Here is a 27,372-nt window from a genome sequence, read left to right as displayed (position 1 = left end):
CTAGGCAGCCAAGAGCGAAACGCAAGTTCCCTAGAAGAGTTTTTTTTTCAAACAAAAAGCTTGATCCTTCAGAAAATTTAAGCAGGTGCCCTTGCAGTTGGGTGCTTATTCCGCTTTTGCTTCAAGAAAGGTCTTCCAAGAAGGTGTGTGAGGGGTTCCTATTTCCCTGCTGCTCTGACCTCCCAGGGAAGGAACCACAAATGCTGTAGGGACTTGCTGCCTCCCGGCAGCTGGTGGAGAGATGCAGTATGGCCCGGGGGCCAAAGGAGATGGAGGGTCAGCCAAGAGCACATGGAAAGGGCATTTATGTGGGACCCGAAATTGTTGCTCTCTCCCCAATCTCGTGACTGCTGAGATCCCTGCTGGATGACAGGGAATGCCAGGGCCTCCAGCAGAAAATACACTAAAGCCTCTTGAGTGGCAGATGGTGGATGGGGGCAGTTTGTTTATATAAGACAGAGAATTTGTACTGTATTATATAAACTGCTAAAGAAATTAGGAAGTGGGCATAAGATTAAAATTACAAAAAGAGATGCAGGCAGAAAGGCCCAGGAGAGCATATTTAAATAATCTTGTCCAAATGAAAACTGCTAAATTGACACAGACGCAAAATGCAGAGCAAAGAAGCATCACAGATGTATCAATTACACATGAACTGAGGGTGACTGCTGGGTGACTGCACTTCCTGAAATCTCAGAGATATTTATAGTAAAGAGTAAGAGAGTCAGGTCACTTACAGAAATGTTCACACAAGCAGTTGGTCACCTTGCCATTTTAACTTCTAAGCAAATCCTTAATTTTCTGTCCATTTGTACTGTATCAGTCTAATGTAAATCAATGAAATGGCATGAGGTCGTCTATCTCCTTATGACTTAAGACATGAGGAAATAGAACATAGCAAGGGAAAAGAACAGTGGGCTAAAATGAGAGAGAAGAGATACTAGATAACCAAAATCCAAAACAAAGACACAAACAACACAACAAAAGGAAAAACTTAGAGGAGCCACAAGATAAAATTTTTATAAAAATGAATGATAGAAAAAAAAAATGAATGATAGATGATAATTCTATTCAAAAAGTAATACTGTAAATTTAAAGTCAAATGAGTTAGCTCCAAATGAGTGGGGTTAGCAGTTAGGGACCCTGCCATCTCATGCTTAATCAATTGTGATATTAATGCTGAGTACCAAAATTTCAGGGTCAGTTCCTGTATTAGAGTATATAAAACTTGATTAAAAAGATCATTATGCTCTCATTTCGATTTGCCCATGAAGCATAAAGGGCTTAGTCACATGTTTAGGGTATTTATGATTAACTCTGCTCTGAGATAACAACAATAAAAGAAGATCATCCTATTTTTAAGCATTCAATAGTTTTAAGTTGCCCTGATTCTATGTAAAAATCTCTTTAAGGGTCAGTTTTCTTATCCTTCTGCTACTATTCTCTAAGAAGTTAAAATTAATATGAAAATTAGAAATTATTTAGGATCTGCCAGCTTTCAACCTAGCCAAAAAAAGAAATGTCGGCCTCAAAAATATTTTAAAAGCTTTTCTTAAAAGTTCTAGTTTCTTGCTTTTCGTATGAAAACCGAAAGTCCAACAATTTTGAGAGTCTGTTTCAAAACTGACTATGGAACATATGGAAGACCTATTTCCCTGGCAAGGCTTAACTCTAGAAACATGTTTCCCAGCTAATGGGAATGATCCAGATTTAAGCTTATTAATTTATAGCCATACTAGAGTTGCAGTGCACTTGTTCACTGGAGAAGAAGGGGGCATTCAAGCCCAGGACATTTTTATTCAGTGCTCACCCTAAAGCACATTATACAGAAAAAAGGTGATCAAGAAGAAATAGGGATATGGGTGATGTACACATTTGAACAATTGTCTAGGACTCAGTTGGAAAGACATATTATTCCTGGACTGCAACGCCTGCCCCTTGGCAAAGTTAATGGTGTCAATTTGCAAAGGTTCACTTGGGAAATGTTTGTGATTAATGCTTGTTCATTTGCATAATGCTGTATTGTGTAAATAAAGCTGTAGCATTTTGCTTTCCTACAGTGGAGTTCTACTGAGATGATAAAAGCTGAACAAAGGGGGTTACTGGACACTTAAACTAGGTCACATTGAATTTTTATGCATGAAGTCTGCCCTGGTACAGTTTATACGGGTAATGGAGAATGGCAGAATGCAGTCCTGTTTACTGTGCAAATCTGCCTTCCAGATTTTTCAATAAACATATTTTCTACACTGAAGAGGAAAGCCAATTCAGTCTTAGGCTGATTTAGAAATGTTATTAAAGAAAATAAGGATGAGCATCTTCTTAATTCTTACATTAAAATGTAAATAGGGTAATTATAAAATAATAAACTCTCCCCCAAATAAAGAATGCTCAGTTTCAGAGCTCAGTTATGCAGATTATAGCACCATTACTAAACACTGAGAACATGTATATGTCACACTTGTGAATTTGCCATCCAGACTTTGTGGCTTTCCTGCCCAGAGTCTAAGCATGACTCAGAAATTTAATTTCTTTCTCCATTATCACCAGAGCTTTAGTGATAACAAGAAAGCCAGTGGTCACGTGCTCACGGGTACATCTGTCCATGTCTCTGATAGTAAATACGAAGAAAATTACTGACATTGAATGAAGCTCATGTCAAAGACGACTCTGCTCCCAGAGCAATTCTAGGCTGTAGAAAGAAGACTGACATACCTCCCCTCACTCAACCCATGACACAAATAACAAATAAGGTGCATAGTCATTTTTTCTTTCTAGGTCTTAACTATTCCACCTGTAAGATGGAAGTGATTAAATCCCATCCTTCTAAAGAAATACCATGACATGATTTTTAATCATAGTGCTGGAATGACCCTCTCAAAGACCATGTAGTCCGTTTTTGGTTATGTTACAGAAGAGGAAACTGAGGCCCACAGTGGTGAAATGGTTTATCAGAGTTCAAAGTTAGGGGTTAAATCTCATTCAAGGACTCTTAATTCTATATTTTACACTGTGCAGCATTTCTATGTATAGAATAATGAACATATAGAGCTGAAAACTCAGAACATGTTCTGAGAGGATGCAATAAGGTTAATCCCTGAAAGCTTTCATACACCCTGTTTACTAGTAAAACTTGCTGCTGGATTCTGGAGTCTAGTATGTATGCTGTGCTGTGCTTAGTCACGTCTGGCTCTTTGCGACCCCACTGACTGTAGCCCACCAGGCTCCTCTGTCCATGGGGACTCTCCAGGTAGGAATGCTGGAGTGGGTGGTCGTGTCCTCCTCCAGGGATTCTTCCCAACCCAGGGATTGAACCCAGATCTCCCACACTGCAGGCAATTCTTTACCATCCGAGCCACCAGGGAAGCCCAGGAATACTGGAGTGGGTAGCCTATCCCTTCTCCAGGGGATCTTCCCAACCCAGGAATCAAACTGGGGTCTCCTGAATCACAGCCGGATTCTTTACCAGCTGAGCTACCAGGGAAGCCCCTAGTATGTATAGTGCTTGACATAAAATAAAATAGGAGCACAGTAAGTGCTAAGACAATGAGTTAATTTTTAAGGCAACATAAGATAATGGGAGAGTTGTGGATTTATAGGCAAGAGACCCAAATTTATGTACTAGCATGCTATGCTAAATCACTTCAGTCGTGTCCAGCTCTTTGTGTCCCCATGGACTGTAGTCTGCCAGGCTCCTCTGTACATGTGATTCTCCAGGCAAGAAAACTGGAGTGCGCTGCCATTTTCTTCTTCAGGGTATCTTCCCGACCCAGGGATCTAACTCACGTCTCTTTTGAGACGTGACGTCTCATTTATTGGTTATGAAAATCTATGTTAACTCCAAAGATAAGAAAAACCTAAGTGTCCACCAATAAGGGACTGGTTAAAGAAACCATGGAACTTCTACACATAGACTACTATATCAGTATTCTATTGCTGTTGAAGCAAATTACCACAAACTCAGTAGCTTAAACAACACATATTTATTATCTTACAGTTCTTGAGGTTGGAAGTCCAACATGGGTTTCACTGGGCTGAAACCAAGGTGTCAGCAGGACTGCATTCTCTTTTGGAGGCTCTAAGTCAATTTCCTTGACTTTTCACTTCTAGAAACTTTCTACATTCCTTGGCATGTGGTCCCTTTTTTCACCTTCAAACAAACAATGGTCACTCAATTTGTTCTTATATCATGTCACTCTAACCTTCTCTTTTGCCTCCCTCTTCTACCTTTAAGGGCCTTTGGGCCTGTGGGATAATCCAGGACAGTTATCTTCAGGTCAACTGATTAGTGCTCTTAATTCCATTTACTACCTTAATTTCTTTTTGCCTTACAAGGTAATATAGTAGAAGAATCCAGAGACTAGGATGTGGACATCTTTGCCTATCACACCTATGAAAAACCAGTAAGGGGTCTTACTAGGTTCTGATAGGGAAAATTCTCTAGGATATATTGCTATGTAAAAAAAAATGCAAGGTACCAGTAAAGCACAAATAGTATACTACCTTGTATGTAGAAGAGGAAGGAGATTGAGTATACATTCATACGTGGTTATATCTGTATAAACAAACCCAGGAAAGATAGGCAAGAAATATTAATGTAGTTATGATAGACAGAGAGAGCAAGGCATGGAGAGTAGGAGGATGGGAATAGGATGGAACAATATTCTTCAATGATTCTTTTAAAATTAATTTTCTTTTTGGACCATGTAAATAAATGTTTTCTTTTTTTTTAATTCAAGGGATTCATAACTGCAAAAGTCCTTATTATTCACTTGATAGTTAAAACATTTTACTTTGAGCAGCCTGTCTATCATCAACCTTTTAATTTTTCTCTTGTTAAATTAATACTTCTAATGGGCAGATCCTCATTTGTCAGTGACTTTGTATTAAACCGTTCTCCAACATGACAATCATGACTTCATGAAAGTCTGCATCTTTTGCAGGCTTTTTGCAATTTTACTTTACAATCTCTTTGTTTTGTATTATGAGATGCTTCAACATCTGGCATCACTGCAATGGGAATGCTAGAATTAAATATGGAGCATGTCTTCACCTGGGCATTCATTTTGTCAGTGGCCAGTTAAGTAGTGAACATTTTCATTTTATATTCATATAAGTTACAAAGATGCTAATTTTCCTACATGGCTACATAAATTTGGATAATAATTGGGCAAAAATGTTAAATATACTTGGATCTATTTTCAGTATTTATTATTCCACTTTTTCTTTAAAAAATTCCTTTAATTATTATACCTTAAATCTAGTAGCAATATTGTAGTTTAATATATCTAGTAGGTATGTTTCTATAATTAGCCTTCAATTTACAAAATATTTCATGATTCCTATCACATTGATTTTGTTCTCCTAGTCAGGTTTACTGAGGTATACTTTACATACAGTAAAATTCTTTTTAGGTATTGAGTTCTATGAGTTTTGAAGCGAAAAACAAAACAAAACAGTTGTGTAACTACCACAGCAATGAAGACTTAGAGTATTTCCATCATCCAAAAAAGTTCTCTCATGCCCCTTGGTAATGAATTTCTCAACCTCAACTTCAGTCCCTATTAATTATGTGTCTGATTTCTGTCCACACAGTTTTGTCTTTTGCAAAAGTTATATAAGTGTAACCATACAGTGTATAGTTTTTGTGTGCAACTTATTTTATTTAGCACACTGCCTTTGAAATTCATCCATGATGTGGGAGGCATTGGTATATCACTTCTTTTACTGCTGAGTCCATTGTAGGACTATATTTCAGTTTATTTCATCATCAGTTGATAGACATTAGGATCAATTTCAGTTTGGGGCAATTATGAATAAAGCTCCTATAAAGATATATAAGTATGGCAAATGTTTTAATTTCTCTTGGATAAATACCTCGAAGTGGGATTGATGGGCTGTATGAGAAATGTATCTACCACTTTATAAAAATTCTTATAAATAGCCATCAAACTGTTTTCCAAAGGATCTGCACTATCTTTTATTTCCAACAACAGTTAATGAGAGTTCCAGTTGGTCCTCATTTTTGCATTTGGTAATATCGATTGGTTTAATTTTTATCATTTTAATAGGTATAGTGGTATCTGATTGTGGTTTGCTTCCTTAACAGCTAATGCTGTTGAGAATTGTTTTGTGTATTTATCTGTCATGGTAAAGTGCCTATGTAAATCTTTTGCCCATTTATTATTTATTATTGAATCACAAGTTATTTAAATATTCTGCATACAAGGCATGTGTCTTACAAATATTGTCTCTCAGTCTGTAGTTTTTCTTTTCAATTTCTTAACAGTTTAATAGTGTTATTTGAAGAGGAGACATTTTTAATATTGATGAAGTCCAATAATGAGCATTTTTATAATTCACATTTTTTATTTCATATTTTTTTAGACAAAGAAATCTTTGTCTAACTCAAGGTCACATAAATTTTCTCTTATGTTATTTTCTAGAAGTTTTATCATTTTAAGTTTATAGTTATGCATAAGATCTATTTGAATTGATTTTTATATTTTGTGGGAAATAGCACTCAAGGTTCTTTTTAAAAAATTTACATGTAGATATCCAGTTGTACTATTTGTAGCAAAGACTGACCTTTCTCCATTGAACTAGCTCTGCAACTTTGTTGAAGATGAACTGACTATATAGGTGTGGGTCTATTTTGTTCTATTGATCAATGTATCTACTACTCTTTCACCAATAATATGGTCTTGATTACTATAGGTTTTATAGTAAGTATTAAAATCAAAAAGTATAAGTACTCAAACTTTGCTCTTTCCTAAAAAACATTTTGACTATCATAGGGCTTTTCTATTACATTTAAGAAATGTCTTGGTATTTTCTATGAAAAAAGCCTTCTAGGATTTTTATTGAAGTTGTGTTAGGTGTATGGATCAGTCGGGGAAGAAATGACATCTTAACAATACCAAGATTTCTAATGAATTGGTACTATATATCTCTCAATTTATTTGGGAACATTTTAATTCTTGAATATGGAATTTGAGAAAGATTTTATCAGGTGCCAAAAAAATTCATTGGATTTTTGGTTGAAATTGCATTAAATATACTTTTATAAGTCATGATAAGCATATCTCCTCTTTTCCAATGACTATAATTTTCATTATGTTTCCTAAATAGAATTATGAAAATATCATCTACTGGTATACGCAAAGAAAGGTATTTACTATTTTAGCAATTCCTGAACTCATGAATCTTATAACATACTCTTTGCAAAATGACTTTGATGGTAAAATATCTTGGGAAATACCACATATAATATACAGTTGCCAGATTCAGATTTGCATTGGTCATTGGCTTTACTTAATAATTGAATATTATAAACATTCTAATATTATTTATTGTGATATTGCTATTTTATTTCTATATTCTAAAATTGACTTTCAAAAAATATTAATTTGTATCCTTTTCTTATCATTTTTTTAAACAGGATGGTTATGCTTGCTAGATAAGATAATTTACAAAGCTTTCCCTGTATTTCTATCTTCCAGGAAAATATAAACTGTGCAATAAATTATTCTTTCAGGTATTTAATATGATTTGGCACACACAGTTAAATGTGATACTTGCTATCAAGAATAATAAGAATGGTTTTCTTCAACATTCATTGCATTTTTTTCATATTTTCATTGCATTTTAAACTTCTAAAAAATATTTTCTGCTATCCAAATGTATTTCTGAAAAGTAAATATAACTGGTAGAATTAAGTACAAAATGATACAGATGAGACTGATTACATAGAGAAAGCCTTGATTTTTTTATATTAGCCACTCTGTGGTTCAAGTTTCTAATGTTGAATCTGAATCCCTTTAAAATCTAGCACACTGAAATAAATGGGCCACCAACTGCCCACAATAAATGTGCTTCTAGAGAATACGTAATATGAAGAGATGTACATGTTCAGAACAATCAGACTCCAAGCTGACAGACTACAGAGAGCAATGAAAAGGTGATACTCACATCCGAGTTAAAGCGAAGCTGACAGACATTACAAGAAATAACTTGTTTCTTCTTTGGGGGAATGGACACTCCAAATGTGTGGTTAATGACTGCTTTTTGCACAGGATCCATCTGAGGAGCAAATGACAAAACAGTCAATTTATAGCTTCAAAGGACAGACAATAGTGTGTACAAGTAAAAGTAGCTGTATTATTCCGTAAGGTTTTTAACTTTTAGTTCCCAAACAAGGATCATAAACAATCTCATTCATTAGTAATATACTTATTTCCAAGAATTAAAAACAAACAAACAAAAAATTTTCAAATCAAAACACACACAAAACAATCACAGGAGAATCACAACATTTCAAGATATCTTATATTTATGTAAGAAACCTTGAAAAACCTTAAAAGATTCATAGAACAAGAAAACTCAAGATCCAAATATCAGGGTTAAAATTAACTTGTTAATATTTTCTCTGTGTGAGGTAATAATACTTAAGATGGTCTGAAATGACCTCAGTGATGACTGTTACAGATATAGTTAAATTTCTTTATTTTCTATCTGTGGCAGTCATAAATGATAGACATAGTACAGTTAGACAAATGTTGATCTTTATTTTAAAATAATTTATTATTGTTTATGGACTCTAGATATTCATTTTACTGGAAATGCATGCTACTCAAATGTCCGTAACAGACTGGTTAATATGCAACCCTTGTTTAAATATTCAAGTAAAGTTTTGACTTATAGCCTGTGACTTTCCTCTCTTTGGTTTGCATGTACCATACATAGACAGAGAAATATACAATGATAGTGTGAAAAAGAGACACAGAAGTACAGAACAGACTTTTGAACTCTGTGGGAGAAGGTGAGGGTGGGATGTTTCGAAAGAACAGCATGTATATTATCTATGGTGAAACAGATCACCAGCCCAGGTGGGATGCATGAGACAAGTGCTCGGGCCTGGTGCACTGGGAAGACCCAGAGGGATGGGGTGGAGAGGGAGGTGGGAGGGGGGATCGGGATGGGGAATGCTTGTAACTCTATGGCTGATTCATATCAATGTATGACAAAACCCACTGAAATGTTGTGAAGTAATTAGCCTCCAACTAATAAAAAAAAAAAAAAGAAAAAGCATGGCACAAAGCCATGAAGATACTTGGAAAAATAAAGAACACTATCTGCAGAGCCTATAAAAAGAAACGCAGCAGTGATTCTCCTGTGTACTCCAGATAATAATCCAGCATTAACGTCAGACAACTGGCAGTTCAAAAAACAATGCGGGTGATGAACAAAGCATAACTTATCAACAGATGTAATGTGAACAAAGACAGATCTACTGATACCATCGTCTAGGAAATCTCCGAGGTTAGAGCTTAGGACTGGATTAGTTGATGATATTTGGTAGAAAGGAAAAATGAATGCTATCCCTGATGAGAAGCATATATCAACCAAGTGTACAATTAGCAATTAGAAGAACTTAAATTCATTAGAAAGGAGAGATTTATTGAACAGTACAGCAAAGTAGTTTTTTTTTTGCTGCAAGTTTAGGACAATGTATTCCTACTATAAAGACAAGTTATATTGTTTGGAACACTTAGAACTTCAAAGAGAGTTTCCTGGGGTAATAGAATTATTTTATACTTGACTGAAGTGATGGTTACACAAACTTATACATGTATGGAAACAGGACTATGGGCATTCTCCAAAAGTCAATTTTATTTATGATAACTTAAAAAGTGAAAGAGGAAAAAAAACTGTTAAGAATATTATGCTTAACTATTTAATATAAAATATCATTACTGGAAAATCTGGGGATTTGCTTTGCTCAAGGTTGTAACTGATTGTATTAAAATTCATTTAATAAGAATTAAAAAAAAAACCTCTATGGGAAAAAAATCTCAAAATATCAGAAAATTAAACCCTAGTCCACTTCCTTAGTATACTCACAGTGTAAAAACTTGAGTCTCATCAATTTGCAAATCATGAACCTATAACTTTCTGATTGTTACTAGAGATGGCAAAACAGTTTAGACAGGCTTAAAAATAAAACAGCCAAACTATATTGGCAGGATGGAAAACTTTACACTATTTTGCAAAGTTAAAAAAATAAGAGCATTTTATTGAGATATTTTCTGTTGTAAGGTTCTAAAAAATACATCTAGTGACATGTGAACTATCTAGAATAAAACAATATGAATATTTCCTAAACACATTTTCTGTACTTTCATTTTTGTAATATGTCTATACTACTGTATATATTATTATTATTCTAACACTTTTCATATTATAATACTTTTTAAGAATGCAACAATGATACTTATGAAATCATAGTTTCACTTCAAAAAATATATCGAAAGTTAAAAATTAAAACTTCCATCATCTAAAATAAATCTGTACATCCTAGTGGTTCCCATACTTCAATATAGAAACATAGACAAAAGATACATCTACGAAAACCTAGTTTCAAATTTTTAGTAAACCAAGATATCTGTTGAGAGTTCCAATATAACCTTGGATATAAACATTCCCTTTCAATTTTTGAAACTGTTAGCTGCCTACATAATTTTTCAAGTAACTCCTAATACAAATGCATTCTACTCAAATCTCATATTTATACCCTATTAACCTGAAAATACTGTTTATGTTCCCAAGGCTGAGTGCTCTCTTCCTGAAAAGTGAGTTGTGGATAAGCACCCCCATATAAAGGCAGGTGAGTTCCCACCCATCTGCTTCATGAGAAGCAAACTAAAAAGGTTCCTTCAAGAAATTCTTAGCTAGAATCGACTTCTCTATGTTATACATATAATCCTACTTATCCGAAATGGTCCTTTTACTCTATTCCTTTGCATCTGTCATTAACTCTGACTTTCTTTTCATCCTTTGAATAGCTTAACTGTTAATCACATGAAAATTTTATCTTTCATATTTCTCACTTGTAACAAATTTTCTCTATTTTCCACTTGATTCTCTATTTTGTTATAGGTATTTCAAGAAAAGGTCCACTTTTTTTTTCCTGTCTCAATCTTGTTTCTTTTCCCCTGTTTATCATAGAATTCTATAATTATATTTCTTATTCATATGTCACTTGGGAGGACATAATTTAGTTGAAAGAAGACTTTAAACGATATAAGAAAGAAACTTGCCAATTCATCTGATATTTTGAAACAGACACTGCCTATCTGCTATTTTCAGTATTTGCCATCTGAAGGGCTACCCAGGCTGTGCTAGTAGTAAAGAATCCGTCTGCCAATGCAGGAGACAAAAGTGATGCAGGTTTGATCCCTGAGTTGAGAAGATCCCCTGGAGAAGGAAATGGCAACCCACTCCAGCATTCTTGCCTGGAAAATCCCACAGAGAGAGAAGTGTGGCGGGCTACAGTCCATGGGGTTGCAAAGAGTCAGACACAACTGAAGTGACTTAGCATGCAGTAACTACAAACATATGGGTCATTTCAGCAGGATCCAGACTTAGCAACAATGTAGAAAAGGCTTTTACATCTTTTTTTTTTAAAGTATAGAGTAGTAAAATCCTGAATTTTTTCTTGTAGTATTCCTAAAATACTTTAAAATTTAGATAACAATAATAAGTATAATGTTAATTTATATCAACTTAAATGTTTTCCTCCCCTAATGCAAATTCATTTCTCTCTAATCATAATGATTTGTCCTTAGTCCCAGTCATGTTTGACTCGTTGTGACCCCATGGACTGTAGCCCAACAGGCTCCTCTGTCCTTGGGGATTCCCCAGGCAAGAATACTAGAGTGGGTTGCCATGCCCTCCTCCAGGGGATCTTCCCAAACCAGGGATTGAACCCAGATCTCCCGCATTGCAGGTGGATTCTTAACTGTCTTAGCAACCAGAGATATTTCATATTTCATAAAGAGATATGTATAACTAAATCAATGGCAAGTTTTTTATTCAATCACCAATTTTCAAGATGAATAAAACAATCAGGCTGAATAAAAACATTCTCATAAATCATAAAATGTGATAAATGAAAATGATTCAATTTAGTATAGTCAATACTATATATCTATATCATAATCATTCCTTATGTAGAATACTCAGGAAAATTATTTAAGGTACTGCAATTATACAACAAACTCTTATTTTTAAAGATTCAATTGAATTTCATACACATTTGATTGTTAAAAAAGCACAAATGTTTTCAAACATCTTTATTAAAATTTTTACATCACTTTTAAATGAACAAATGCCTTTTTAAATACTCATTAAATTAGCTCATGTTAGTTCACATTGCCCAAGAAACCTGTCTGTGAATTGAGAAGACTGATTCACTGGTAAACAGTACTAATAAAAGCTTTTCTAGAGAAAAAAAATAAAAAACAGAACAAACTACCACATAGCTCTAGCTACCAATATTCCTTACCTGGCAGAATTTATTGGTCCCAAATAAGCCTCTTCTTTTCTAAAAGAGTAAAAGTCAGAAGTAGTCATCTGGAATTTTGAGGCTAGCAAGCATATTCACATGAAATTTTAAAAAATCCATTTGTTTTGCTCATCTCTGATTTAAAAGTCTGAAATATGTACTAACTAAAAAGCAGCAAGAGTTAGCACTTGCCACTTTTTCTAATGAAAGTCATGCAGAAATGAAAAGCAAAACCTATTAGTGCAATTAACTGGTAGGCAATAAAAATGAAAGATGGGGTTGTGGCTGTTGCCAGGAATTGAGGAGATAATTGGAGGGTATGTATGGACAAATTAACCATTTTATTACAGTACTTATAAAAGGAATTCATGAAGCTAGTCTTACCACACCATCTATTATATTTTCAATATCAAAATAAGAATAAACAGGTATCTTTGGGGGTATTCACAAAGTTTATGGAACTACAAATCTGTATTTGTATGAGTTCTTTTTAAAAAGATCATTACTTTCACTGATTATTCCAAAAAGTAATTTATATCCACACAGTGTAAGCAGTCATATAAAAACACATGCAGTTGCAAATAAAACCTAGCCAAGGGGAAAAAAATCACACCACAGCACTTCACTAAAGGCAGGATGAAGTCTAGGGGAGGGCAGAGAATCCAGGGTAGAGAAGACATGAACAAATAACTTAGTACTAGATGACATTTACATTTGAGATAATTTTCCTAGGTGGAATTTTAGGCAAATAAAATAAAACTACAAACCTTTCACCTATCTCAATAATTTTCAAGGGGATGAAGTTCAAATTGCATGAACTTACAATGAGTCTTAGAATGACTTTGCCGGCCGTCACGTGGGGCTGGATAGGGGAGCAAACCAAGCACTACTTAAATAGCAAAAAAGACTGCTCAAGAATTATACCAGGGTTTCTCACATGTGGCTGGGTATCCATACTATCCTTGAAGATGAGGACATTTCATCCTAAACGTAGCTATCTACTTTAACCGACGTTCTATTTGGTAACCACTTATTATACAGTCTAGCAGGCAGTACTAGCTTTTCTACTAAACAGGAGCAGAAATCAGGTTTTTGACTTTAAAAGTTAAAGATCAGTCACTCAACAAACATTTCTGGAGGTCTAATATATTCCAGATGTTGTCCCAAATTTCTGGAGGTCTAATATATTCCAGATGTTGTTGGGGTAAGATGAGTCAAACACAAGAAAGGGCATTGTAAAAATGAAAAAGGGTGATGAGTAAGCAAATCAGTGAGGCAAGTGAAGGCCCATGAAGGTCTGTCCCCTCTTGCCCCATCCTTACTTTGAACTTTTTCCCCCTTTTCTGATTTTCTCACACTTTAAGCATCCAGGATCCTCCCTTTAACACTGACATCAATGTGTTTATACTCCTCGGGTATTTGCCTTTTAATTTCTTTCTCTAAGCTGTAATCCTGGTGAAGGGAATGGCAGCCCACTTCAACATTCTTGCCTGGAGAATGCCATGGATAGAGGAGCCTGGCGGGCTTCAGTCCATGAGGTCACAAAGAGTCAGACACGACTGCATGACTAATACTTTAAGCTGTAATAATAATAATAAACATCTTAATAAGAGCAGCTTAGATTTACAGAACTCTTAGCATGTGCCAGGAACTCTACTAGGGGATTATCTTGTGCAGTTACCACCATCATGTGAGATAGATACCACTGTTACCCTCCTTTTACAAATGAGGAATCTGAGGCTTTGAGAAGCTTAACTGGTCACCCTTGAGTTTGTAGGTTTGAGGTCAGAATTCACACTCAGGCAGGAGCCTCTCCCCCCACTCTTCCCTGCTAATGGACCACCAAGCAGAGTTATGGATATTGTGTGTAGCACTGCTGTAGGAGGTAAGATTTGTAAAGAAAGGAGGAATGTTTCTAGAATTTCCTGCAGCCTGAAGGGCAACTGCCCAGTCAAGCTACACAGAAGGCCTGCTTGGTGTTTAAGTAAGTTTCCTGGAGAAGTGAGTCTCAGCTTTTTTCTTTCTGACCAACATATGCCCTTCTAAGGATAAGTCCATTTCTTCTTGTGCTACTTCAGGAAATCCATAAATAAAAATTGGGGCCTCCCTGTCCTCTTTCCCCATTGTAACTGTTGGGCTTGCATACAGAAAAAAAATAATAATAAAGTTCCAGAAATACTTAGAGATTATACATAGCAGGTGATGGTCATCATTTGCACCTGTCCTTGATTTACTGCAAAGCAGACCTCAGCAATTAAATCCTTGTGACTTACGGCTTTCCCGAAGTTTGGCAAAGCATCAGTTTTTTAATCGCAATATTGTCAAATTACAGGAGTACAAAAAGAATGACTATTTTTCATCCTTTCCTTTTCCATTATTGGATTTATGGAAAAGAATAAGACAACAGGGTCTCATCAGAACTTCAAATATTCAGGAACTGACACTTTTAAAAGTGATAGCTTATGTCACTGAAGAGCAATTTATTTCTATGAAGTTACTACAAAAAAGGTTTTGCCTTTTATATTTAAAAACTCTGACCATATGCCTTTATTATGACTGTTTTACTTGTTTCAAATCCTTAAAAACTTAAATAGAAACAAAGCAGACACAACTATTCCAAGACAAAGTCCTTTTCTCAAAGATCAGGAAATACAAACAGGTATCATTGGCAACCTTATTTCAACTACACAACTCAGTACTGCTTTGGATTTCAAATCAGAAGTCTCAATAAAACTAAGCCACATGGAACGTTACCCTGCAACAGCATGCGGTGAGACCTGAGTTTTTGCATCTGGAATGTGTTAAAGTGGAGACTTGCCATCCTGCCACTGCTTCTCCTACCCAGAGCATCCTGACAGGGGTCCACTGAATGCCATCAGTGTCACCTGAAAGGAAGACAAATGACACACCACACTCCCCAGACTGTTGATTCAACCAAGTGCCATATTTAGCTCTTTGCTAAAACCACACACTGTGACTGGCAAACAAAATCAGCTGTGCTCCTGTGCCACAGGGATACCACTACTCCACCAAAAAGTCAACCAGAATTGGTATAAAGGCTAAAATAACACACTGAAGAAAATAGTAGGTCACACTGATCCAAGCCTCAGACCCACTAAAGCTATTACTATGACTACTAGTACTACTACTGCTATTTTATCAAAATGTTGTAGACCTTTGCGTATTTTGAGACTGATGGACAATTAGCAGTATTTTGATAGCTGCAGAAATTAAGTGGAAACGCAGGCCCTTTCCAGAGCCTCCCTAGTGGTGGTCAACATTCCTTGTAGAAAACGTAAGTGGAGCCAGTCCAGCGATTGAAAGCAACCAAATAGAGTATAGATCAGAATACATTTTCTTTTCTTTTCTTTCCTTTCTTTTTCCCCTTAAAATGAATTTAGAAAGTCTGACATCTTTCACTTAAATTCCATATTGTTAGGCCCTCTTTGAAAAGCTCTGGAATTCATCAAATAAGAATTATCTATTCCATAACACAGTTTGCTTTTGAACTGTGGTGCTGGAGAAGACTCTTGAGAGTGCCTTGGACTGCAAGGAGATCAAACCAGTCCATCCTAAAGGAAATCAGTCCTGAATATGCATTAGAAGGACTGATGCTGAAACTGAAGCTCCAATACTTTGTCCACCTGATGTGAAGAGTTGACTTATTAGAAAAGACCCTGATGCTGGGAAAGATTGAGGGCACGAGGAGGAGGAGGAGCAGATGATGAGATGGTTGGATGGCCTCACTGACTCAATGGACATGAGTTTGAGCAAACTCAGGGAGATAGTGAAGGATAAAGTCTGACATGCTGTAGTTCATGCAGTTGCAAAGAGTCGGACACGACTGAATGACTGAACAACAACATTCCGTGACAAAAAGGATGGCTAGGGTAAGAAAAAAACACCCTGGAATCTATTTTGAAAGGAAACTAAACTGCATTTTAGAATAGTTTTTTTTTTTTTTTTTTTTTGAGAAATTCCACCTTGGTTTCATTTCTAAAAGAGTAAAAAAAGAAACATATATAGAATGTTAGAGATGTGTATTTCTGCCATAAAATAATGTCCTCTTTCTAGAGCACTCTGATAACAAAAAATGTAAACTTTTCAGAGATTAAGTGTTTCATATCAACCTAGACAGTTCTGTCCTTGGGAATTTTTGCTCCTTTCCAACACACCACACTTTTATAAGTGTATAATTTTTAGTTTGCACACACACTGTATTTTCTTGAAAATTGGTTCATTTAACAATAGTTTATTAAATGACTATCATGCACTGTTTTGGGAGGTGGACATAAAGGAGAGAACAAGCCTTCAAAAATACAACATTCTAGTTGGGGAGGCCTACACAGGTACTCTCTGCTTTTGAAAGTTTGCTTTGCACCACTTGGTTTTATGAAAGACCTGTATTAGTACCTGTTTTCACTAACTGAAAGAAATCCCAACAGGATTTTTGCTTTTATGATAAAAGCTGAAATTTGAAAATAGTGTTTAGCATTTCTTTTGAAATGCTTTTATAAAGCATTACCTTAATAGAGAGAGGCAGTGGGCATCTCAAGCAGTAACAATAGCACCACTCAGCTCCTTCCCCAGGAACTACACTCAGCATCTCAGCATCCAGCCGCCATAGCTTTGACTTGTGTCTGGGCATCTGTGCTTTATCTGGATTTATTTTGTGCATCTATTAACAAGATATGTCCTAAGGAAACTGCTTCTTCACTTTACAACATTTCAACTTAGGGAAGATTTTGCAGTAATTCTCTACTTTCAGATAGTGAGGGGAACAAGTATTTCTAAAGTTATTAATAAGGTACTTTCAGAGTGTTTTACTATGAAAAAAATAAAATAGGAGAATGGGAAAGAAACACAATTTTACCATGGATCATTCCTAAGTACATTTTCACTGCCTTGATACAACTGTGATTCTGATAATTTCACATGTAAAATCATACTAAATATGTAAGGATAAGGACATTATCCCATGATTTAGGGAAATTCACACAGAATTCAGAATCATACAACTGGTGAAAACTGCAACGCGCATGCTCTTTGGCTTTCACAGCCATCTGTGAGGCCTCCACAGAGACTGTTCTTCAGCTCCCAAGTCCCAAGACAACAGTTGGATCTCAGAGCCACCAGCATCATCATATCCTCAAAGAGAAAGGGAAACTATGGTGATCTGCTTTCAGAAGTTCTCTAAGGATGAGAGCTAAGTGACAGATGCATCTCACCTAGAGACCTTCCTAGTGGGTTTCTGGTACAGTGTGGTTGGCCTGGTACTTCCCAGTGAATAACAAAATGACCATGAGTTACTCCTAATCACTGTAGATGGTAACTGCAGCCATGAAATTAAAAGATGCTTGCTCCTTGGAAGACAAGCGATGTCAAACCTAGACAGCGTATTCAAAAGCAGAGACATTACTTTGCCAACAAAGGTCCACTGAGTCAAAACTATGGTTTTTCCAGTAGTCATGTACAGATGCGAGACAGACCATAAAGAAATTTGAATGCCAAAGAATCGATGCTTTTGAACTGTAGTATTGGAGAAGACTCTTGAGAGTCCCTTACAGCAAGGAGATCAAAGCGGTCCATCCTAAAGGAAATCAGTCCTGAATATTCATTGGAAAGACTGATGCTGAAACTGAAGCTCCAATACTTTGGTCACCTGATGGGAAGAACTGACTCCTTGGAAAAGACCCTGATGCTGGGAAAGATTGAAGGCAGGAGGAGAAGGGGACGACAAATGATGAGATGGTGGGATGGCATCACCGACTCAATGGACATGAGTTTGAGCAAGCTCTGGGAGATGGTGATGGACAGAGAAGCCTGATGTGCTGCAGTTCATGGGGTCGCAAAGAGCAGACACAACTGAGTGACTGAGCAACAACACATATTTTGGCTAAACTCTAACAGTTTTTTGTGAAGATACTACAAGAAAATAATGTTTTATGTTGTTAACACTTTTAGAACTTTAGAGTTTCCAAATGGTACAAGCGAGAAAGCTAAAAGGAAAGGAATGGGTGGTTTCACCATCTCCCTCTCTTTAGTGGTAAACCAGCTTAACACTCTGGTGGATAATTTTTAAATGGTTCTAGGCTGAAGGAATATATTTTGAGTTCTTTTTCAGGCAGTAGTTATTTTGTTAATGGGAGGTGCCCTAAGATTAGACCTGTGCACCTTACTGAAGCTGAATGTCTAACTCTGACAGTAGATCCTTGTGTGCAATCATATGGTCAGTGCAAATGTAAAATGTTCCATTTTCCTGGCTGGCTCCACATGCCTGGTGATTTTCCACACTGCCAGGGATCAAGAGAGTTGCAGCAAAGCTGTAGTTATGCTACTGGGTAATTTAAGAAGCCGCTTCAAAGAGCATTTCAAAAAGTTCAGTTTAACAAATAAGACTTTCAATTTATATCTGCAATGGGTATGAGATTTAATTGAAGGTTTACTCATACCTCATTGCATGGACACATACATGCCCAGCAATGCTTCAGGTCTGACGTTTCTATTCAAACATTAAATGAGTAAACTTAAGAACTGAAATTCAGTGGTGTATGTACCCATATTCAGATTAAAAATACATTTTGGAAAGTCTAATTGTCTAATATGATGTATTAAGGAAGCCCAGACCGTGCTCAATTCCAATTCAGCTGCTCCTTTCCATGTAGGGAAAAGGCATTTAGGTAATGATCTAAATTATGTCTTTTAAGGAAATCCCATGCTTTTCTTTGTTTGTTTTCATTCTTGAACAAATGAATGCTTAGATATGACTGGAAACCATGAGAAGAGAGAGGTGTTTTTCCATCAAGACACAAAGAAAGTTCTTGAAAGGCTTTCATTTTATCCTTATTATCTGATGTTCCTATAACTAAAATAATTTTTGGCCAATGCATGCATACGGATTTGAAAGTTCAGTAACAACTGTCAAAGACAAGGTGACAAAAAGTTTCCATGAAATTATTAGATGCACTGTTGAGAGAATTTATGAGAAAAGTTATAAAATATTTAAGAAAAATGAAAAACTACTTTGTAGAGTATGAATAAGAATTTAGCTCTATTCTGAATTTTGTAATAGCACAGAAGAAAAAATAAAATGATGGCAAATGCTATTAATATTTTCTGTGGAAAAGTTACTACCTTCAAAGTATTATACTTTATATTTCTCAATAAGGTATATATTCATATTTCAAACAACAACAACAAAGAGCCCAATGTGTACATAGTTGACAATGAACTATCTGATCCAAAGAAAAACACTATTCAGAGTGATGGGAACAGCAAATGGATTCACCAAGAGAAACTAAAATAAATGAGTCACCTGTTACCTATGTTTTATTTAGTACTTTGTCTCCTCAGGGTGAAATAAAACAAGGAATAAACCATTTCAGGAATATGGACTGAAGAATAGTTTTTCAATACTAAAGTACTGAAATGCTAAAGTACTAAACAAGATAGGGATTCACTTGAGGATAGCTTATGAGAAGTGATTATTCTACAGGACATTGAAAGAAGATACCCATCCTGAGGTTTGGAAGAACAGCGAACAGGTTAGTATCTGAGATAGAAGATGGTCACCTGCTTTCTGGCCTTTCCTGTTTTTCTTTTTCAAATAGTGGCTTGAGAACACTCCAAACTTGGCTCTAGGATTAAGCTTCTATAACATAAAATTCAGAGCCAAAAATAAGTCTGAGAAATATCTTTAAAAAAAAACAACAACAGAACTTTTTATTCTTGGGAAAAAAAGGCATACAAATAACCAAACAGTACTTGCTGATGATTATAAACGCAATTTTTAAAAATTATTGGTGCTAAGTCTCTGAATCTAAGTAATAGTGATATATTTGCCTATTTTTCTGGTAAATGGGCTAAAAAAAAAGGTCACAGGGCCTTTCTCAGTGACTAGTGAGGTAAGGAACTTTCCTGATTTACAAACCAATATTCCTCCTCAACAGCCAAATGCACTGATTGACATCCTTTCAAAACCCTTCTGTCAAAGCTAAGCTTGAAAGGATGTTCAATAACTAGTCAGATACATCCTGACACTGAGGCAAAACAGGTCCGTGACACAAATTAAAGAGGCTTAAGATGAACAGAAAACCCCGCCAGGCTGGAAGAATTGCAAAACCGGAAATCTGGACCTGTTTGTATTCTTCACTCTGTAAAGCAAAGTGGAAATGAAGTGCTTTTCCCCCCAAATAGAGGACCACGCGTCCCTTACTCTTGCACTCAGAAGGAACCTGACAGGTGAGGACCGCAAGGCTCAACGCAAGGCAGCGTATCCATCATTGTGGGCTGTCCCATGCCACACTCTCACATTATAGCAGTAAAATGTCAGGGAGCATCTATACTTTCAAACTTTTAATTTGCTTTGAGTTTCAGAACCTTCCCTCCACTCTACCCCCAAACAGAATCCTAACTGGAAACTCAGTATAATAAAACATTGAAAACAGATCTGGTTAAGGTATGTAGGTCAGGTCCCAGTCTTACCAGTATTATTTTAGACCAACTTGAAAATGGGAAAAGATTTGGAGAATTTTAGTAACTTGCTTGAACCTCTATAGCTAAGACCAGAACCCAGATCTCCTCCTCTGGTTACCAAGTTTGAAATCAAAATCTTTTTTAAAAAATATAAATGATGTGCCAAATGTTGCATAGGATATTATTATATTAAAAGTGCTTTGTTGTTTACCTGGAAATCAACTTTAACTGGGCATCTTGCATTTTATCTGTTCCCTTCTCCCACTCCCTTCCAGGGATGTCGTGGCTATACCAACGTTGATTCTACTGGTCCTTCTTCAAGCAGGCTTCCCTGCCACACTTAACATTTTAGGACTTTAGTTAGGAAAGTGGTCCCTGAGTGGTTTTGTGGGTGGGTTACATAAAAACTATTATATATTATATAGTCATCTTGCTATTACCTTTTTGTATGGATGGATATGTATATACATATTTACTCTTCTCAGCAAAAAAAAACATTTTTGATTCAACTCTGCATTTATATAATACAAAATATACCATACTTGCAAAGTAAAATAAAGAATTTTAATAAAGTGCCTTCCTCTGCTCTCTGGGGGCGATAATTGCTTTATTAAATAAGTACAGCTTGACATTAATATTTATTCACTTGATTTATAATTATTTTTATGAGATGAAAGGAGGCTACACTTCACACCAAAAGTAGTTTAAACTGAACTGCCTTCCTTTGAATTTGTAAGGAAATGTAGTGTTTTGAATTTGTAACGAAGGAACATTTACTTCTAGGTAAAACTATTTTATCCACCAAATTTATTTCAAATATAAACAAAGCCCTTTCTGTCCCTGTGTGTTCAGAGTAAGAGCATCATATATAAGAGAAAAGTGAATATGGCAAATAAAATAAAATAATCAGTTAAAAATACGTCAATTTCCTTACAGTTTGACCATGGACATGGCATCAAGATTTCCTAATCAAGCAAAGGAGAAAGACCTATAAGAATTACAGAGCAAGTTGTCATGAATCACAAAATCCCTTAGTAATGTTCATGAAGAGTCTTAATATTATGAAGCAAAATCACTGGTATTTTTAATCTACCTCTGAAGACTTTCAGAAACATTTCTGAGTTATTCTGTTTTCCATTCTGAAATTCAGTCTCTCAGGATGCTGGCTTCAAAATCTTCACAACACTCATTTGAAAACTTTTATTTACCCTTCTGTCTCCCTCAACTTCTAACACTTACTAAAATGGAAAAAAAAATAACGATATCCAATAGCATGAGAAGTTGATACATTACTTGATTTAAAGGGATTCTTATAATTAGTCAGGAATCACTGAATCTCTGCCTCACATCAGAACCATATCACAGTAACAACTGCTGGAAGTTATCAAACCATTGCAGTTCAAGTGGCCTCCTGAAGCTGGGGTTAAAAGCTGGCCTCTGGAAATCAATTGTTCTCAGCAGAGAAGAACATTTCAGTGATATGGAAGCTGAAATGGAGACTATAATCTTTTGTGATTACCCTTGAGGCTGAAGCAAATGCAAAAAGGAAAGTCTATGAATTGCTGATAATTTCCTGGGATGCCTGATCCCCAGGAAATTGATATTACTCTTGCTTGTAACCAAAATGATGGTTCCCCAGAAAGTGTAGCTTCAAAGAACTCCACATCTGGGTGTCACAATTCTTCTTCAGAGGCTACTCATCCATTAAAGGGGCCGGGCCTGTGAAGCGGCAGCTCTCTCAGAAGACAATGGAGGGTCTGATTGCACAAGGAGTGATGAGCTATGTGCCACAGGCTCTTTCTAGAAAGTTCTTTTATGAAGGAACTGATTTAAAATGAATCTGTTTTAATCCCTCCCTTCCTGCCCCAGAAGTCTACAGATTGATACATTTCTCTGCTATTTCTGACAGCTATGGAGCTAGAATATCTTGGCTTGTATATTTTTAAAGTTGTATTTAGGCTAATGTTTATATTCTAAGAAAAAAGTTTTCACACATATGTACATATCTTTAAGGGCTATATAATATTTGGGGATAGAGTATAAACCTACCAGTCGCTTTTGAGGAAGCATTGAGTTTACAGGTAGATGTCACACTGAATTTACAATTAGATATTACTGCACAGGTTGCATGGGTTTTTCTCATATGATTGGCAAATTAAATTCAAATTAAATTGGCAAATTAAATAAAAAAAGAAGGCAGTATGGTGAAGAGAGTTCTGTAACAGTCAAAGATCCAAAGAATTTTTAGAATATAATTCCCTTATCAATACAAAAAGGATAAATGAACATGTGGACTATTTTGAGTTTAAAATATTTTAAATTTCCATTTTAACTAATATCAAATTGATTAATAAATAATGTGAGAATAAAGGTTCTATATTTGGAAGCCAACAGTAGTTTGAAAATATAACAGAAAATATGTTTGTGTCTTTGGTGTCAATTACAGTGTGTTACAGGTGCAAAGCTTTTCGGCTCAAAATATCTTTATACATGGCCCTTATAATCTAAATATTATTGGAGGTAAATGGAGAAAAAAGGAATCCAGCCAAACTAGTTGTGGTTATTCCCAACCTCCACTCAATACACCTCCTCCCCAGCACTGCTCAAAATTCATCATTCCTCTTCATGGTTTTCAGGCAGTCAGGTGATTCTGGTCTTTAGGTATGCACTACTTTTATATCATTCAAGCTAACATAAATTGAGTACCTGCCTAGTGCCAGACATGACTTCTTCAAGCTGACTGTAAATTTAAAGCTCACGAATGAGGGCTTAGCCATATTCTTAGCATCGACCTTAGTTAGGACTGCTCTAATGCACAATTCTAGCCCCAGTGATAAACATACCTTGATTTATTTAAGGTAACTGGTTAAGAAGATGAGATCAAAGAGATAGAAATATTAACTAAAATATTTATATTATTTATAAGAATACAGCTTTTCTGTTTGGGAATCACCTCATAAACATCTCATTTGAAATTAATGGGTATTTTAAATTACTAAAAATAGGATGGTGGTATGTTATATTGTTTTGATTTTTTCACATTCACTAAATTCCAGAAATTTTCTAAACCGTCAGTCATATCCTCAATACTCCATAAATATAATAACTCAAATTTTCATGATGTCATGATATAGACAAAGAGAGTATTAATCACCCCTGGTTTTAGATTGAGGAAAAGTAGAACCAAGTTACTTTTTTCAAGATCAAAGAAAACAAGTCCATTGTGTGTTCTGACTCTTGTCAAGTGCTCCTTCCCCATGTAATGAAATAGACTGCCCTTCCTTTCTCTCCCCTCCACTCTGGTTCCTGCCCCCCAGGGTGGCACGAAGCAGAGTCCAAGGCCAGGTAGGACTGTCAGAAGACTCCCTTTGGAACATGTCAGGCAGCCTTATTTCTCAGATCACACGGGATGTTCCAAGTGGTTTTGGGGAGGAAGTGGGATAGAAATGCTGAATGACTGACTGACTAAATGAATGAATGCCACTGTTTCCTTTAGAAGGCAAGTACTTCAAAGTTGAAACTTAAGTACATATCATGTGATAATGGCTATTGGTAATCATTTTAGCATCTAGTAGCTTCAGCTCATTTTGGAAATGGAAATTTTGTGGATTTGATTATCATGACAACTAACCCTTTTATTTTTTTTTTTTTTTTTTACATTTATGAAGTGATAGCATGTTTCCTTCCTTTTTTTTTTTTTTTTTTTATTTATTTTTTTTTTCCAGTGGGTTTTGTCATACATTGATATGAATGAGCCATAGATTTACACTTATTCCCCATCCCGATCCCCCCTCCCATCTCCCTCTCCACCCGATTCCTCTGGGTCTTCCCAGTGCACCAGGCCGGAGCACTTGTCTCATGCATCCAACCTGGGCTGGTGATCTGTTTCACCATAGATAGTATACATGCTGTTCTTTTGAAACATCCCACCCTCACCTTCTCCCACAGAGTTCAAAAGTCTGTTCTGTATTTCTGTGTCTCTTTTTCTGTTTTGCATATAGGGTTATCGTTACCATCTTTCTAAATTCCATATATATGTGTTAGTATGCTGTAATGTTCTTTATCTTTCTGGCTTACTTCACTCTGTATAAGGGGCTCCAGTTTCATCCATCTCATTAGGACTGGTTCAAATGAATTCTTTTTGATGGCTGAGTAAAATTCCATGGTGTATATGTACCACAGCTTCCTTATCCATTCATCTGCTGATGGGCATCTAGGTTGCTTCCATGTCCTGGCTATTATAAACAGTGCTGCGATGAACATTGGGGTGCATGTGTCTCTTTCAGATCTGGTTTCCTCAGTGTGTATGCCCAGAAGTGGTATTGCTGGGTCATATGGCAGTTCTATTTCCAGTTTTTTAAGGAATCTCCACACTGTTTTCCATAGTGGCTGTACTAGTTTGCATTCCCACCAACAGTGTAAGAGGGTTCCCTTTTCTCCACAGCCTCTCCAGCATTTATTGCTTGTAGACTTTTGGATAGCAGCCATCCTGACTGGTGTGTAATGGTACCTCATTGTGGTTTTGATTTACAACTAACCCTTTTAAAAAGCCTCTTGATGAAGGTGAAAGAGGAGAGTGAAAAAGTTGGCTTAAAGCTCAACATTCAGAAAACTAAGATCATTTTTGCATCTGGGCCCATCACTTCATGGCAAATAGATGAGGAAACAGTGGCTGACTTTATTTTTTTGGGCTCCAAAATCACTGCAGATGGTGATTGCAGCCATGAAATTAAAACACACTTATTCCCTGGAAGGAAAGCTATGACCAACCTAGACAGCATATTAAAAAGCAGAGACGTTACTTTGTCAACAAGGTCCATCTAGCCAAGGCTATGGTTTTTCCAGTAGTCATGTATGGATGTGACAGTTGGACTATAAAGAAAGCTGAGAGCAGAAGAATTGATGCTTTTGAACTGTGGTGTTGGAGAAGACTCTTGAGAGTCCCTTGGACTACAAGGAAGATCTAACCAGTCCATCCTAAAGGAGATCAGTCCTGGGTGTTCATTGGAAGGACTGATGCTGAAGCTGAAGCTCCAATACTTTGGCCATCTGATGCGAAGAGCTGACTCATTGGAAAAGACCCTGATGCTGGGAAAGATTGAGGGCAGGAGGAGAAGGGGACGACAGAGGATGAGATGGCTGGATGGCATCACCGACTTAATGGACATGGGTTTGGGTAGACTCCAGGAGTTGGTGATGGACAGGGAGGCCTGGTGTGCTGCAGTTCATGGGGTCGCAAAGAGTCGGACATGACTGAGTGACTGAACTGAACTGAACTAACCCTTTTACATATTATGGAAATTTGATGTCTACATAAGGAAAACAAAGAAATTAGACCCAGATACAAGTTTCGAATCGTTGGAGACTTTCTGTATGTATCTAATTATTTGTAAATCACAAGCCTGCGAAAGAGAACACATATATTTCCTACTCTACCTCTCAGATCTTCACTTGGCTCTAGAAACTGTCCCTAATAAGAGAAAACAAGTATGAGACTGACAAGACAAATTCATCTTCTGAATAGAATATACTGCAAGGCCTGATGTTAGGAGCCATGAGGATTTATTGGATACTTTAAATAATATGCCCCACATGAACAACCTGTGAGAAATACACACATTTAAATTCAGGATACTGTTGGGTGGAGAACCAGCTCTTGCCTGTCTGATAGTTTTTACTGCCCCCTTTTCATTGGCAGAGCTGTCTATGGGAAGAAATGAGAAGACTAGATTATATTCTACAACCTTCTGCTCTGCAAAAAGGGTACCACAAAGACACATGTAGCCTATTTTAAACATAGATGTGTTAAAAAAAATTTCATTGTAGTATGTCTTTAAAATACATTAAAGCCCTCTGATACTAGAATTCCATGAAAATAAGGTACTATTTACATAATTTATGTTCTTTCATGTTGTCTCAAGCATTAGAATGTAAAAAGGAAGGTAATAAAACTTAAATTGACAGCTAAACCTGTGAAAAAAAGTATTTTTCCAAGATCCCTACTGAGTTCCACAAAGATGTTGAAACTTCACAGATTGCTAAATAGCACTCCAATTCATCTTTAGCACCCTCAAAAGCCACTATAAATATAAAGGGATTAGAATATTCCAAAAGACATTTTTCCCTTCCCCAAAGAGATTTGAGATCTAATTCTGAATATAAGAATCTAGAGAGAAGAATAAAAAAAGGTCTGTGCTATTGATGGGTTCCCAAGCTTTTGATAAAGGTTTCTCAAGGAACACCACCATCAATTATTGTTTATAGAGCAGCTGATTTAGAAATACTGTTTCTGGGCTGGAAGCAATGTTTTGTACAATAATATTCTGCCACATTTTATATTTATTAAGCTCTCCTACTTTACCACAGGCAGAAAAAGGCTTGGTCACTGAAAGAACCTAGGAACAAGGTTGTTGTTGGTTTCTTCTTTTAATTAGCTGGAGATTTGTTAAGAATAAGATACATTTTTAAAAAAGAGGGCCTGACACAGACACTTTTGCCAAGTTGACTCTACTCTAAAAAATGCTGACCTGGGACAGCGCCAAGACTGAAGA

At 36.2% G+C, this 27,372-nt stretch overlaps 1 protein-coding gene across 9 annotated transcripts in view; it reads right to left on the bottom strand.

Annotated features, from left to right (window-relative positions):
• ZNF385B (zinc finger protein 385B) overlaps positions 1-27,372 on the bottom strand; it is a 337,178-nt gene that overhangs the window by 64,035 nt on the left and 245,771 nt on the right. For 6 of the 9 annotated variants that reach the window (XM_043894304.1, XM_043894306.1, XM_043894307.1 and 3 more), the window contains 2 exons: positions 12,347-12,385; positions 7,972-8,082 (listed from right to left, as the gene is read on the bottom strand). In XM_043894304.1, coding sequence (XP_043750239.1) covers positions 7,972-8,082; positions 12,347-12,385 — 150 coding nt within the window. The remainder of the gene's footprint in view (positions 1-7,971; positions 8,083-12,346; positions 12,386-27,372) is intronic. The other 3 variants (XM_043894305.1, XM_043894313.1, XM_043894312.1) reach the window with 1 other exon arrangement.

This window comes from Cervus elaphus, chromosome 33 (genome assembly GCF_910594005.1).
Source record: "Cervus elaphus chromosome 33, mCerEla1.1, whole genome shotgun sequence".
Classification (NCBI taxonomy): Eukaryota; Metazoa; Chordata; class Mammalia; order Artiodactyla; family Cervidae; genus Cervus; species Cervus elaphus.
This window is presented reverse-complemented; position numbering and strand designations above follow the sequence as displayed.